The sequence below is a fragment of the Heptranchias perlo genome, chromosome 2, assembly GCF_035084215.1.
Source record: "Heptranchias perlo isolate sHepPer1 chromosome 2, sHepPer1.hap1, whole genome shotgun sequence".
In the NCBI taxonomy this organism is placed as follows: domain Eukaryota; kingdom Metazoa; phylum Chordata; class Chondrichthyes; order Hexanchiformes; family Hexanchidae; genus Heptranchias; species Heptranchias perlo.
The window spans coordinates 95,520,617-95,536,026 of NC_090326.1; the positions used below are offsets into that span (position 1 = coordinate 95,520,617).

Genomic DNA, 15,410 nt, shown 5'->3' on the forward strand with positions numbered 1-15,410 from the left:
GTCTGAACACGGTGATTGCCTTGGCAACGGGCAGTTGCAGGGGCAGTCTGTAAACACCATGTATTGTTCTATATGTATAAATGCGTAGGCTTCAAGGAGCTCTTGACATTTACCTGAGGAAGGAGGAAGCCTCCGAAAGCTTGTAGATTTCAAATAAAAATTGTTGGACTATAACTTGGTGTTGTAAAATTGTTTACAATTAACCACTTAGCCAAATATAAATAGCTTTCCTGAGTTCAAAGTACTAAAACGTTGATGGGATATTAAATCCATGTAGTTGAGATTTTTTTTGTCTCCATCCTTTTGTGTGGTTATGTAGAATTAAAAACAGTAAGAATCTTAAGTATGAAAGCATATGGCTTCTGGATAAATGACAAATGATAGTTATGCCTGAAATTTAGCAAGCATTCCATCGCTTGCCATTGAGTTTATTTTAGGAACAAGTCTAGGTGCCGTTGGAAGTCAATATTTTGCGTCAATATGATGGAAGTCATCTCTATAACCTTTTACCTCATTGCCAGGTGGCTTTAACTAAATCATACAATTAAGCAAGGGAAAGAAATAAAATGCTTTCTGCATACTTATCACAGAAACATGATGATAAAAGTCATGACCCGAGCCATCTGCTTATCAAATTGTGAAAAGGGGCTACTGATTAAAACTGATTAAGAATTTTTGTGCATCCCAGCAACCACATACCACGATTGCTAGTGCCTGGCTGCAGGCTGCCTGCCTCTCTATTCTCTTGATGCCACAGAATTGGGCGGGGCTAGGAATCCAAAAGAGGAGAAAAATATTTATAAAGGGGATTAAAAATATTTTTTTAAATTGTTAATTGTCTTCCTCCACTGTGTTTATTTTGCTTTTTCTACTATATTTATAAGCAGATGTCTCCTTGTTCATTGTGACAACTTAAATTTTAATACAGATATCTCTATTTGAACATTAGGAACCTCTACTCATTCCATTAAAAACCAATTTAACAGATTATTATGTGATGCATCACCTCAACACATTATTCACAAAGTTCTTCCAGTTCTGACAAAAGATCATCGACCTGAAATTATTAACTCTGTTTCTCTCTCCACAGATGCTGCCTGAGCTGCTGAGTATTTCCAGCATTTTCTGTTTTTATTTCAGATTTCCAGCATCCGCAGTATTTTGCTTTTCATTCACAAAGTTCTATTGGTGTAACCATTCTGAACCAAAACTAAAGTATCAGGTGATCTAAAAAAAAAGCTTGTTTCATATATTCCATTATAGGCTTAAAGTGCACTTGTGCATATGTGGCTTCATTCCCTACCAGAAGCCGGGGCAGACTCTTCGTTGTCATGATCCTCATGCCACGACATGGTCCGATAGTAGCTCAGCATGACTTCCCATAGGGCTTTGCAAAGGTCAGAGAGGCATGGAATGTAGCTGTCCGGAGTAATATGCTGCAGGAAATAATAAAGTTGTGAGACTTCTTCCAGGATAGTTTAATTTGGAGATTATATTTATAAACTATAGTCTAATATTTGGCTGCTGCATATATACTTAGTGAATTAGAAGGGATTCTGGTAAAGCCTTTAATATTCATATTGCACATCATATTAATATCACCTTTCTGTACTCTATGAAATATGCTACTTACGGGACAATACAGTCTACTCCTGTTCATTAGAAATCGCTTAATTCAAACTACTGAGAATTTAAATCTTTTAAGTGAAAAAAAAAACTGAATTATCTGGAGTAAACTGCATATAGCTTGATACAATACATGTCAAGGAATTCTTGCATGATTAAAACAACAGAATGAAACTCGAACAGTTCATTGTCATTTGAATACAGAGAAATTAGTTCCTCTTTATGTGATCAGATACTGTTTTGAATCCTGGAAAATGGACAACAGCCATAAATTCATGTGTATGAGACAATTGGTGAGTGCACTCAATTTCTGCTTGATACGAGGATATAACATGTCTTAAATATGTTGTAAAATATAACAGTTTTTATTTTTATACTTGGTGAACTTTGTTCGAGGTGAAGAATGTCAGTGCTCAAGACAAATATCTTTGCAACTTTCTCACATTATCGGCTAGAGCACTCCAGCATCACCTGGTTTCTGGAAAGCATGCCTTTCCGTATTAAGACTGCTCACTCATTTGATTTATGGCTGTGGAAGCTTTCATTCTAACATTCACAGATGGATTCAAGCACAAGTCCTCAAGGACTAACAACATTGTACTCAACACTCTTGCCCATTCAATTCCCATTATATTAGATTTGGTCCAGTCAGATATTCTGTATCAAAAATATAAAATCAAGTTCATTAAAATGCTATAATCTAACTGGCTGGTGGACACCACCCCAATACAGTCCTCCATTCCTCAGGATGTATCATACATTCCTCTTAATTCTAAGTCACGTGCTTCAAATTATCTGAATTCCAATTTGTTTTAAAAAACTAAATTCCCACTTTGCAATGTTATTTGTGTTTAATTCAAATTATTGGATGATTCAAATTTTTATTAGCACAAAAACTGACTTTAAATTATCAGTCTACAATTAAAAATCTAGTGCATGTCTGCAATTTCATAGTTCAAAACAATCACCCCCTCACGACATCAAATGGCCACAGAATAAAAAAAGTGATTGGTTCAAATTACAGTACCAAAGTTAACCGCTCTGATTGATTCAAATACCCCATTACGCTAAACAGACGGGAAAAACAATCAGGAAATCACCACAAAAAGAATCAAAACATTATATATAGATATATATATAATACACAAGACAGTGACTGAGTATGGAGACTTCAGAAAGTTAGAATCATAGAATGGTTACAGCATGGAAGGAGGCCATTCTGCCTGTTGAGTCCGTGCCAGCTCTCTGTAAGAGCAATCCAGTTAGTCCCACTCTCCTGCACTTTCCCCGTAGCCCTGAAAATTTTTTCCTTTCAAGTATTTATCCAATTCCCTTTTGAAAGCCACAATTGAATCTACCTCCATCACCCCCTCAGGCAGTGCATTCCAGAACTTACCCATTCGCTGTGTAAAAACGTTTTCCCTCATGTCGCCTTTGGTTTTTTTGCCAATTACCTTAAATCTATGTCCTCTGGTTCTTGACCCTTCTGCCAATGGGAACAGTTTCTCTCTATCTACTCTGTCTAGACCCTTCATGATTTTGAATACCTTGATCAAATCTCCTCTCAACCTTCTCTGCTCTAAGGAGAACAACCCTAGCTTCTCCAGTCCTTCATCCCTGGAACCGTTCTAGTAAATCTCTTCTGCATCCTCTCTAAGGCCTTCACATCTTTCCTAAAGTGCGGTGCCCAGAACTGGACACGATACTCCAGTTGTGGCCGAACCAGTGTTTTATAAAGGTTCTTCATAAGTTGCTTCAAACTTCCACCTAGCATCCAAAGCCTACAACTACACTGACAGTTAGCAGCAAAACTGAATGGGAAGCGTTGGCATTGCAATTTACAATGGTAAATGTTGACAGAAAAATATGACCAAAAATTCTGATAACAGGAAGGTTTGAGGACAGAAAGCATACTCCCTAAACAAGACTTTCAATAATTTTTTTAATATAATTAGTGTATGCATTGCATAGTCTGCAACACTGATGAATGTATGACATATGCATACGATATAGTGTAGATATTACTTTTAGGCTTCATATACACAGTTCGTATATTACAGGGTCCTGAACTATCCTGCTCCATATTTCACACATCAGGATTCATATGTGCTTCGTATCTTCCAGTCTTCATCCAATATTCAAGAGTTTTTTTTAATCCGTTCATGGGATGTGGGCGTTGCTGGCAAGACCAGCATTTATTGCCCATCCCTAATTGCCCTTGAGAAGGTGGGTGAGCCGCCTTCTTGAACCGCTGCAGTCCGTGTGGTGAAGGTTCTCTCACAGTGCTGTTAGGTAGGGAGTTCCAGGATTTTGACCATGTGACGATGGAGGAATGGCGATATATTTCCAAGTCGGGATGGTGTGTGACTTAGACGGGAACGTGCAGATGGTGGTGTTCCCATGTGCCTGCTGCCCTTGTCCTTGTCCTTCCAGGTGGTGGAGGTCGCGGGTTTGGGAGGTGCTGTCAAAGAAGCCTTGGCGAGTTGCTGCAGTGCATTCTGTAGATGGTACACACTGCAGCCACGGTGCATCGGTGGTGAAGGGAGTGAATGTTTAGGGTGGTGGATGGGGTACCAATCAAGCGGGCTGTTTTGTCCTGGATGGTGTTGAGCTTCTTGAGTGTTGTTGGAGCTGCACTCATCCAGGCAAATGGAGATTATTCCATCATGCTCCTGACTTGTGCCTTGTAGATGGTGGAAAGGCTTTGAGGAGTCAGGAGATGAGTCACTCGCTGCACAATACCCAGCCTCTGACCTGCTCTTGTAGCCACAGTATTTATGTGGCTGGTCCAGTTAAGTTTCTGGTCAATGGTGACTCCCAGGATGTTGATGGTGGGGGATTCGCCAATGGTAATGTCGTTGAATGTCAAGGGGAAGTGGTTAGGGACTCTCTCTTGTTGGAAATAGTCTTTGCCTGGCACGAATGTTACTTGCCACTTATCAGCCCAAGCCTGGATGTTGTCCAGGTCGTGCTGCATGCGGGCACGGACTGCGTCATTATCTGAGGGGTTGCAAATGGAACTGAACACTGTGTAGTCGTCAGCGAACATCCCCATTTCTGACCTTAGGATGGAGGGAAGGTCATTGATAAAGCAGCTGAAGATGGTTGGGCCTAGGATATTACCCTGAGGAACTCCTGCAGCAATGTCCTGGGGCTGAGATGATTGGCCTCCAACAACCACTACCATCTTCCTTTGTTCTAGGTATGTCTCTAGCCACTGGAGAGTTTCCCCCTGATTCCCATTGACTTCAATTTTACTAGGGCTCCTTGGTGCCACACTCGGTCAAATGCTGCCTTGATGTCAAGGGCAGTCACTCTCACCTCACCTCTGGAATTCAACTCTTTTGTCCATGTTTGGACCAAGGCTGCAATGAGGTCTGGAGCTGAGTGGTCCTGGCGGAACCCAAACTGAGCATCGGTGAGCAGGTTGTTGGTGAGTAAGTGCCGCTTGATAGCACTGTCGACGACACCTTCCATCACTTTGCTGATGATTGAGAGTAGACTGATGGGCCGGTAATTGGCCGGATTGGATTTGTCCTGCTTTTTGTGGACAGGACATACCTGGGCAATTTTCCACATTGTCGGGTAGATGCCAGTGTTGTAGCTGTACTGGAACAGTTTGATTAGAAGTGCGGCTAGTTCTGGAGCACAAGTCTTCAGCAACTCAGCCGGAATGTTGTCAGGGCGTTTGTTGTATCCAGTGCACTCAGCCGTTTCTTGATATCACGTGGAGTGAATCGAATTGACTGAAGACTGGGTTCTGTGATGGTGGGGATATCAGGAGGAGGCCGAGATGAATCACTCGGCACTTCTGCCTTATCTTTTGCACTCACATGCTGGACTCTGCCATCATTGAGGATGGGGATGTTCGCAGAGCCTCCCCCTCCCGTTAGTTGTTTAATCGTCCACCATCATTCATGACTGGATGTGGCAGGACTGCAGAGCTTGGATCTGATCCGTTGGTCATGGAATCGCTTAGCTCTGTCTATAGCATGTTGCATCCGCTGTTTAGCATGCATGTGGTCCCGTGTTGTAGCTTCACCAGGTTGGCACCTCATTTTTAGGTATAAGAAGAATGGTGGGTACAAGAACAACCACCTTCCTTTGTAGTACTCAAATGTTGGTGGGACTTCGTCTTGGGAACATTAGGAATAGTAGGCCAATCAGCCCCTCAAGCCAGCTCCGCCATTCAATTAGATCATGGCCGATCCGCATCTCAACTCTATTTACCCACCTTTGCTCCATATCCATTAATACTCTTACCTAACAATAATCTATCTATCTCAGTCTTGAAAGCCAATTATCATAGCATCCGCAGCCTTTTGGGAGAGTGTTCCAGATTTCTACTACCCTTTGTATGAAAAAGTGCTTCCTGATTTTGCTTCTAAATGGCCTAGCTTTAATTTTAAGATTATGTCCCCTTGTTCTTGATTCCCCCAACACAAGAAATAGTTTCTCTATATCCAACGTATGCAAGAGCCACATTGCCAGTTTGGACAGGGCAGGTGGTGGAAAGTATAGCCAGGCAGGGAGGCTTCTGTAAGGGCAAGGTGTCACCATCTGTGAGCCAAATTTCAGTCAAAGCCATGATGTCAATGCAATCCTCCATAATAAGGTTGTGGATAGCAGGGGCCTTGTTCATGAGTGAACAGATATTCTGAAGAGAATAGCAGAGAGGGGTGGTGAGTCCATGGAGGTATTGGTGGATGCAGTGAGCAGGAGGAGATGGTGATTGGCAAGATTAGTCCCCAGCGGGTAGGAAGGTCAGCAAGAGAGGAGGTTGCTGTTCATAAGAAGGCAATGACAGGTGCCTCAATGGGCCCTTCGGTGAATGCTAAGGCATAGCTGTGGGCTGATCCAATGGTAATTCAAGCTTGGGGTGACGGTTGCAGAGTAGGAAGGCAGATGAGTGGTGATGCGTTGGGTTAGGGATTGGGAGAACAAAGAGAGGGAAGAAATAAAGGTGGCATGACTTTATGTTTCACGGAGACACTGGAGAAACTGGGGTTGTTCTCCTTAGAGCAGAGAAGGTTAAGGTGAGATTTAACATTCCCCTGCTCTTCTTCAAAGTAGTAACATGGGATCTTTTACGTCCACCTGAGGGGTCAGGCAGGGCCTCGGTTTAACGTCTCATCTGAAAGATGGCACCTCTGACAGTGCAGAACTCCCTCAGTACTGCACTAGAGCGTCAGCCTGGATTATATGCTCAAATCTCTGGAGTGGAACTTGAACCCACAACTTTCTGAATCAGGTGAGTGCGCTACCACTGAGCCACAGCTGATACCATGTTAATTAGCCCTATGAGAGGACAATTACTTATGCTCACAGATGCAGTTCTTTGCTGTTTGTGAAATCTTGCTGTGCACAGTTGCCCACCTAAGACAAAAGAAAAAATGAAAGACAAGTAATGGGCTTGGGTCCAGGAAACGAGAAGCACAAGATCAGAAACGACAGCAAAGTTTACGGAGCCGATCCAACCCAGTCCGGCAAAGGGTGATGGAAGAATTCTGAAGGACAATTGGAGCACAGCAGACTCAGCAGCCAAAGGAAGCAAGTGGCTATCAACAAAGCAAAGAACATTCAGCAGCATGGGAGCAGCATCCAGAGTAGGATAGGATCCTGCAGGAACAGACTAGAGCTAATTCAGTGTAGATTGAAAAGTCGCAACAGAGCAGACATTGAGCTCGCAGAAGTGGTCCAGCAGATAATACAGTAGAAAGCAGGTTACAGCAAAGCCCAGAAACCAGACAAATGGAATATGGCCCAGGAATAGCCCAGGGCTCAACTCAGCAGCAGAGTACAGCTGAGAACCCAGCAGTGCACTGGAGTGCAGGCCTGAAGCCCAGCGGGTAACAGCTGCAGGTGGGGGATGGGCACTGAAGGCTGGAACAGATTACCTTAAACTTGGGATGGAGATGCCGGTGATGGACTGGGGTTGACAAATGTACACAGAATCTTACAACATCAGGTTATAGTCCAACAATTTTATTTGAAAAAACTTGGGAGATTGAGAACCTGAGCAGAGTCAAAAAAGTAGTCAGGCAGAGCAGCGCAGTCCTGATGGCAAAGGAGTTCAGGAAATCAAACGTGAGCAGAACCCCAGCCATTAAAAGCAGCACAAGTGAAAACAGAGAACAAGCAGGGGCAGGGGATGGGACTATAGTCTGCAAATATAGTAGAAGTAGTATGAATGTTTTAAATGATATAAAGCTAGTTTTCCCTGATCAATGGGGAATCTGCACTGCATTGACTTATCACAGACATATTCCCAGATCCTACTACCACTTTTGCCCAGACATCTGCTCCTCTTCTCTTTGCTGGTTTCCCTACTGATCTGGTAAAATTGGCTTTTCACTTCTTAAAGCACTCATGATGCTTATAGTGTATTTGCTGGCTTTTACAGTTAAGCACTTTAAAAAGTATAACATTGTCAAATTTTGAATTGATGCACTAGATATTCTCTCTAGTTCAACATCACCAGTCACTCCCATAAACAGATCTTGCATCTGCTACAACCTACAAAACTTGCATTTATATAACAACTTTAACGTATTAAAACGCCCCAATGCGCTTCATAGGAGCATAAGACGACAAAAATTGACACCAAGCCAAAGGAGATATTAGGGCAGGTGACTAAAAGCTTTGTCAAAGTAGTAAGTTTTAAGGAATGTCTTGAAGGAGGAGAGTGAGGTGGAGAGACAGAGATGTTCAGGGAGAGAATTCTACAACTTATGACCGAGATAGCGGAAGACACGGCCGCCAACAATGGGGCAAAGAGAGTGGGGGATCCATAAGAGGCCAAAGTTGGAGGAACGCAGAGTTCTTGGAAGGTTGTAGGGCTAGAGGAGGTTACCAACATAGGAAGGGGCGAGGTCATGGAAGCATCTGAACACGAGGATGAGAATTTTAAAATTGACGCGTTGGTGAACCGGGAGCCAAGGTAGGTCAGCGAGCACTGGGATATTGGGTGAGTGGGATTTGATGCAGGTTAGAATACAGGTAGCAGAGTTTTGGTTGAGCTCAAGTTTGTGGAGGGTGAAAGATGGGAGGCCAGCCAAGAGAGCATTGGAATAGTCGAGTCTGGAGGTAACACAAGTATGGATGAGGGTTTCAGCAGCAGATAAGCTGAGGCAGGGGCAGAGACGGGCGATGTTACGGAGGTGGAAGCAGGCGGTCAGAAGCTCAGCTCAGGATCAAATAGGATGCTGAGTTTGCCAACAGTCTGGTTTAGCCTGAGATAGTGGCCAGGGAGGGGGATGGAATCGGTAACTAGGGAACAGAGTTTGTGGCGTGGGCCAAAGACAATGGCTTCGGTCTTCCCAATGTTTAATTGGAGGAAATTGTGGCTCATGTCGGTCAAGCAGTCTGACAAACAGAGGCAGTGGAGGGGCCGAGAGTGGTGGTGGTGAGGTAGAGCTGGGAGTGCAACATTTTCTACTCACTATCTTGTTGAACAATGGCATAATCCAGGGAGCATAACCAAGAGCCCTTACTCCGTAGGCCAGCTACTGAACTGTATCACGATGCACCACATGAATCCTCCTCTTTTTTGGGAAGGCAGACTGAAATAGCCCTTTATGGAAACACATCTTCAAACCATCTACTGGGTCATTTCACATAAAATACATGAACGAACAGTATACAGTTTTCATAGTGTGAACAATCAATTTTCCTACACATCTCGGTTATGTAAAATTTTGAAGACAATTTACTAGCTCTATTAATATAGGCTCACCTTCACTAGCTTAATCTCTCAAAACTAAGCTGGTTCACACTTATAAAAACACAGGCTGCAAAAACACTCTGGGAACTGCCTTTCCCCCCCCCCCCCCTTTAAGTCTCTGAGATGGAGGGCTCAGTCTAATTTAGGTGTCAATCACAGTTACAACCTTGAGGTGAATACCTAGCCTTCAATGTGCAAGCAGGAGGTTCCCAAATGTTGGCCTTAGCCCTGAGCTGTGCAAATGGAATGGAATGGCACCTGGGCCCTTGGGTGTTACAAAGAATGATCTACCTCTCTATTACTAATTAAACACATCAAAACACTATTGTGATCCCAAATTAACTTTCAGGATGCCAGCTTATTGTTGAGAAAAAAATCCCACTTATAACTGAGTTAACCCCTTATAAACTGAATATAGCATTATCAAAACAATCTGATCAAACAACCTAGGCAAAATTCAATTCATCACACTGGCTTTCTCACCCAAGTGGGGAAATTTTCAAAGCCCAGGGAGGGAGAGGACAGGGAAGAGAAATGTAGTTGGCTGACAGGCAGAAGGGGGAGCAAGGCCAGGCAGGTAAAAGTGGCAGTGGGGTCTGGGAGCTGTGCTACAGCGGGTCAAAGCAGGACAGGCAAGAAAAAGGGAGAAGTAGTAACAGGATTAGAATGGCCAGAAGGAAGCATGACAGAATTGCTAGGGGGCTTAAAATGGCTCAATGAAGAAAGCACAAAGGAATATCGCAAAAAAAATTGAAATCAACATGCGCAGTTTCAGAAACAAAAAAAATGGCATCCAGACATGAGTGAATCCGCCATAGTGCTACCAATGGTGGGAGGGGCTGTTTACATAGTGACAGTTTACATACCAAAATTGAATGGGAAGCGTTGACAATTTAATAGTAAGTATTGACACAGAAGTGTGATCAAAAATTATAACAGAAAGTAAGCTTGCTGGATATGAAGTGCATGCCCTATGCAGGATTTTTAATATATAGATATATAAATATCAGTCGGCAGCAGAGGTAATTTTGAGTCGTTATGAGACTGTTTGGAGGTGCTATAGCACCGCTAAGTGTTTGGAGGACTAAAATATAAGTATAATGATAAGTAGACATACCTCATAATTAAATGGAACACCCAAGCATGACAAAAACCACAGAAAGTAATTGTGACAACCATGCTTGACACAAAAATCTTAATACCTTACAGATAGATATACAAACTCTGACACTGCGTGGTATGCTACAGGTTTTACATGGAGTGATGATAGCCACATCCAAATCTGATATAAGTACATTTCAGGCAAGACAGTCTATTGCCTTGTTGCAATTGTGTGCTTGATTTATTGACAGATAATGGTGTTACATATCTAACCTTGTTGGAAGTCTGATCATTGGCAACTTTTGTCTCACTCTACTGCTTCCGGGTGCCAGACCTCCCTCCTGAGTGCTGTAGACCCTAGACCTACCTCTTCCTCCTAGTGCACTGCCAGTCCCCAATACCAACAGCTCTGCTTCCAAGCCCCAGCCTTCCACCAACTCCATTCCATTTGTTAATTCCAGTCCACAAACTCCATTCTAGCCTTTGCACTCAGCCCCAAAGTTCCTGTTTCTCTTACTAGTCTCTCCGAAAGGGGAAGAGCAGGAGTTTTACAAGCAGCTACCAATCTAATGACAAAGCTCCCCTAGAGAAAGCAACTAGCTCCCAATTGATTTCAACATGTACCTATTTTTTTGTTGTCTGATAACACTCCTGTGAAGCGCCTTGGGACATTTTGCTACGGTAAAGGCACAATGTAAATGCAAGTTATTGTATTTAGAGCACACTCGCACAAGGAGTAGTTACAGAATCATAGAATGGTTACAACACGGAAAGAGGCCATTCAGCCCGTCGAGTCCATGCCGGCTCTCTGTAAGAGCAATCCAGCTAGTCCCACTCCCCGGCCCTGTCCCTGTAGCCCTGCAATTTTTTTCCCTTCAAGTATTTACCCAATTCCCTTTAAAAAGCCATGATTGAATCTGCCTCCACAACCCCTTCAGGCAGTGCGTTCCAGATCACAACCACTCACTGTATAAAAGTTTTTTCTCATGTCGCCTTTGGTTCTTTTGCCAATCACCTTAAATCTATGTCCTCTGGTTTCTTGATCCTTCATCAATGGGAAGAGTTTCTCTCTATCTACTCTGTCTAGACCCTTCATGATTTTGAATACCTCTATCAGATGTCTTCCCAACCTTCTCTGCTCCAAGAACAACCTCCCCAGCTTCTCCAGTCTATCCACGTAACTGAAGTCCCTCATCCCTGGAATCATAAATTCTAGTAAATCTCTTCTGCACCCTCTCTAAGGTCTTCACATCATTCCTAAAGTGCAGTGCTCAGAAGTGGACACAATATTCCAGTTGTGGCCAAAGCAGTTGACGCTTAAAAGATGACAGGTCACATACAAAAACAGCTCCACTGTAGCAGTACAGAGCTTTCCTAAAGGCAGTCCTTTTATGTTAGGTTATGTCCATTAAGAAAGGACCGCCAACAAACATACCTCCTGTCATTATCCAAAACGTTGCGCACTATATGATACACCTGTTGTTGTAAAGCAACGGCTACCTCAATTCACAGCGAGCAACACCATGGGAAAGCCGATAATCAATTTTAAAAGTGGTAAATTTATTCTTCAGAGAACGAGCAAGCACACAACAATGGTTGCAGTTTAATGCCTGAATTGGTGGTCTGTTGCCTCAAGGTTTAATCTGCAATAATTCTGACCCCATTCTATCATAGAGCGCATGAATTCTTACACTGGAATACTCTCCTATGCCAAAGTCAAATGCATGTCAATCGTTTTATAACAGTTAGTTGTGTCAAATGGGATTTTTTTTTGTAAATTGCTAGTTTATACTTATTCAGGCACATTCATATTTTCTAACCTCATTCTGTGTGTGTGGTACAGACAGAATTCACATCTGTATAGTGAGGCATTTGGCAGATTATCAGGTTACTCAGCCAACAAAATGAGCCACTGCTGGTCCATGTTGAGCAGCAAATCGTTCTTCACAATACCACTGCAACATTTTTCAGTCCAGCTAAGTACAGTTCACAGCAATGAGTACCAATTGTGGAAAAGTGCTAACTACATTCTATTTATGCAATAATCTTTATGATTCCCAAGCAACCCAAGAGACGATTGTGGTCCAATAACCGTTCATCACTTAAATGCATTATAAATGTTTCCAACGTAAATGTTATATACCTTTATTATCTTTCCTATTTTTATGTTTATACAATACACCTTTCTACTCCTAGTTTCTTCTCAATTAACTATATAAATTCATTTTTTGTCAATATGAATTAATTTAGTCTTGTATCATTTTTACATTGTTGCATTAAATAAAATTAACAATGTGTGTTATATTCTAGCCAAATCTATTCAGTAAATTAATTTAAAATAAAACCTCACTATTTGCTTTAATATGAAATGTACTCTGAAATCAATCTCGAGTCATCCCAACTAATTTCATCACAGAATACTGACTCCATACATGTAGATCCCAGAGATGTAGGTACAACTGTATCTCAGGTTTAGCTTAATTTTTATGAATCATATCCCAGATGTTTTCTAACTGAAGTCCGCCAACAATATGATCCCTCTACACTAACAATTTTCAGTTTTCACTTTGAAGAGTACAGGGTTTTGAACAAGGCAGCTTCTTTCTTCCTACTCAGGAAAGATGAGGAAGTTCTGCTGAAAAAGCAAATAGGCATTAGATCAAACAAAAACTCTTCGACTGGACCTCTGCAGGTGTTGGCGGGTGGACTCAGCAGCCAAGGCTGTCTCAAGCAGATTTGCAACTTGAATCAAGCCCAAAGATGAGCCCAAGTCAACTGGCTGCGCGTTGGAGGTGACAGAATTTTCTGAACATTACAGAGTTTATATCAACATACAGGGGGTGAAAATCTAGGGCCCCAGCAGCCTGACTTAAGTGCTCATCCATGACCTGTGACACTGATCTTGCCAAAGTTTGCAGGGTCAAGGGGCAGTCATCCAATTTAAATACCCCAGGTGATCACCTGAGCCACTAAAGACACATCTCAGGTGCCCAGCAGTGCCAGGTCTGGTGGTGCTGTCCCCGCCTCCCCGCCCCACCCCCTGCAGAAAGCATACAATATGTTAGTTTTTTTTTAACACCGTACACCTGTGTAAGGTGCTTAAAAAACTAACCAAATTGCTTAGATTTTTGGGATCGCAGGCCACGATGCAAACCTGGACCACAAGTGGCTGCACTTGTACCATTCAGTAGGCCAGTACAGCCTGTCTCACTTGGCATACTGGCCCGTTGATGTTGTGCCAGGCCACGGATGCAGCAACTTCCAGAGTTAAGAGTCTTGCCCCCCAGCCATATTTTCTCCTATGTCTGGGGTGAGCACCTTACAAGGCCCCACGGAAACTGTCAGGGAAGACCAAGACCCAGCATATCCAGGTCCCGGCCTAATTTGAGGCCCTTCAATTGCACTTACGGCAGGAGAGCACCTGAAAGGCGGCAGATTTTTGGCTCCAAGGCGTCTTCACCTCTGCCTCGAGTCACAGAGACCCAACTAGTATTGGAGTTCCAGTCCAAAGGCTAGACAGACCTTTACTCTATGTTGGAGGTAGTTCTGTGATTCTTGAAGGACCTATACCTTGGCCGTAGTCATGCAATCCATGTGAAAAATAGGTTGGCCAGTGCATTATTTTTGGAATTATATCCAACACTCATTTCTTATCCAGCCTAGTTGAGGACTGTTTCGATCCACAACCAGAACCCATAGTCACTATGCAACTGCATTTAATAAGCTTGAATATTCTCACAGCAAGATAGCCTTTCCAGTGAATGACTGCATACATTGAACACTTGGTGCTGAGTATTAAGCAAGCTTCATACTTTGATTAAGTCATACAACAATATAAGATAATTAAGCCAACTGTTGTTACTGGATACAATCCACAACATTCCATGTAAAATTTAAAACTTGGAGCAGGCATCAATCGAAGATCAAAGTCCGCCATAGTCAAACAACCAAGGTAGGCCTTAGTGGTAAACATGACCTAAGATAGTATCAGTGACTCTGTGTAAGAAAAAATGTGTGGAACTTTACAAAAGTTACCCAACTAGACAAGCTTTAATATGAAATTGAAATAAGCTGTGGAGAAAAATCTAAACTTCAAAACAAAACTGGAAAAATGTTGATACTTAACTGAATGCATCAGATGTAGGAGCTGACACTGAGATCTGCCGCCAACAAAAGATGATTTAGGGCATAGCCATATGCATGCATTGCAGAATAGAAGTAAGTCACTGGAACTGTAGAGGGCAATTAATGCAATAGATGATGGAAGGCCCTACTGGCCTGCAAAGACTGAGCACATGAAGAAGAATCAGTGATTCTATTTCGATTTACCACTGAACAAATCAAAAGTTCTGTTTGTGCTAGTTTCTAATGCAGTTCTGCATCAAAAATCTAAGAGGTTTTTTTTGGTTAGGGGGGTGGGGGGAGGTGGAGCTGGGGGAGAGGCAGAGGCAGTGCATTGAGCAACCACTCCTATAATGGCCAGTTGATTCTTAAATGGTCAGGCCCAAGTTCCAATAATATGAAATAAGACATTGTCTTTAATAATGGATTGGACTGAGTAACTCACTGAAAGTGAAATAATTCTCACATCTTTAGTCTTCTCCACATACAATGTATACCACATAGTTGGCAAACTCTGAAGCTTCCAAGATGTATCCATCCTTCAAAATTTTAAGACTTACCATGCAAGTTACCATGCAACACCATCCTTCCATTTACTAGATTCAGGGGGCCTCCCCTGCTCAACAACATCTTCCTCCTTTTCAACTGAATCAGCTTATGTGTTCAAGATTAAAAGTTGGTGTTTTTGGAAGACATTCCTTTGGAAAATAAATATTTGCTGACTAATCTAGGCTTCTGCTCCAATTCCAGTCTCCTCCAAACCACCAGTCACCACCCAGCTCAGGTTTCTAAAAACTTGTGGAAGGGACAATTGTCCAATGAAAGCCGAACAAGATTA

At 42.6% G+C, this 15,410-nt stretch overlaps 1 protein-coding gene across 2 annotated transcripts in view; it reads right to left on the minus strand.

The window, feature by feature from the left end:
• The window catches only part of vps50 (VPS50 EARP/GARPII complex subunit), a 186,254-nt gene that overhangs the window by 87,014 nt on the left and 83,830 nt on the right, over positions 1-15,410 (minus strand). For both annotated transcript variants that reach the window (XM_068004517.1, XM_068004512.1), the window contains exon 13: positions 1,304-1,436. In XM_068004517.1, coding sequence (XP_067860618.1) covers positions 1,304-1,436 — 133 coding nt within the window. The remainder of the gene's footprint in view (positions 1-1,303; positions 1,437-15,410) is intronic.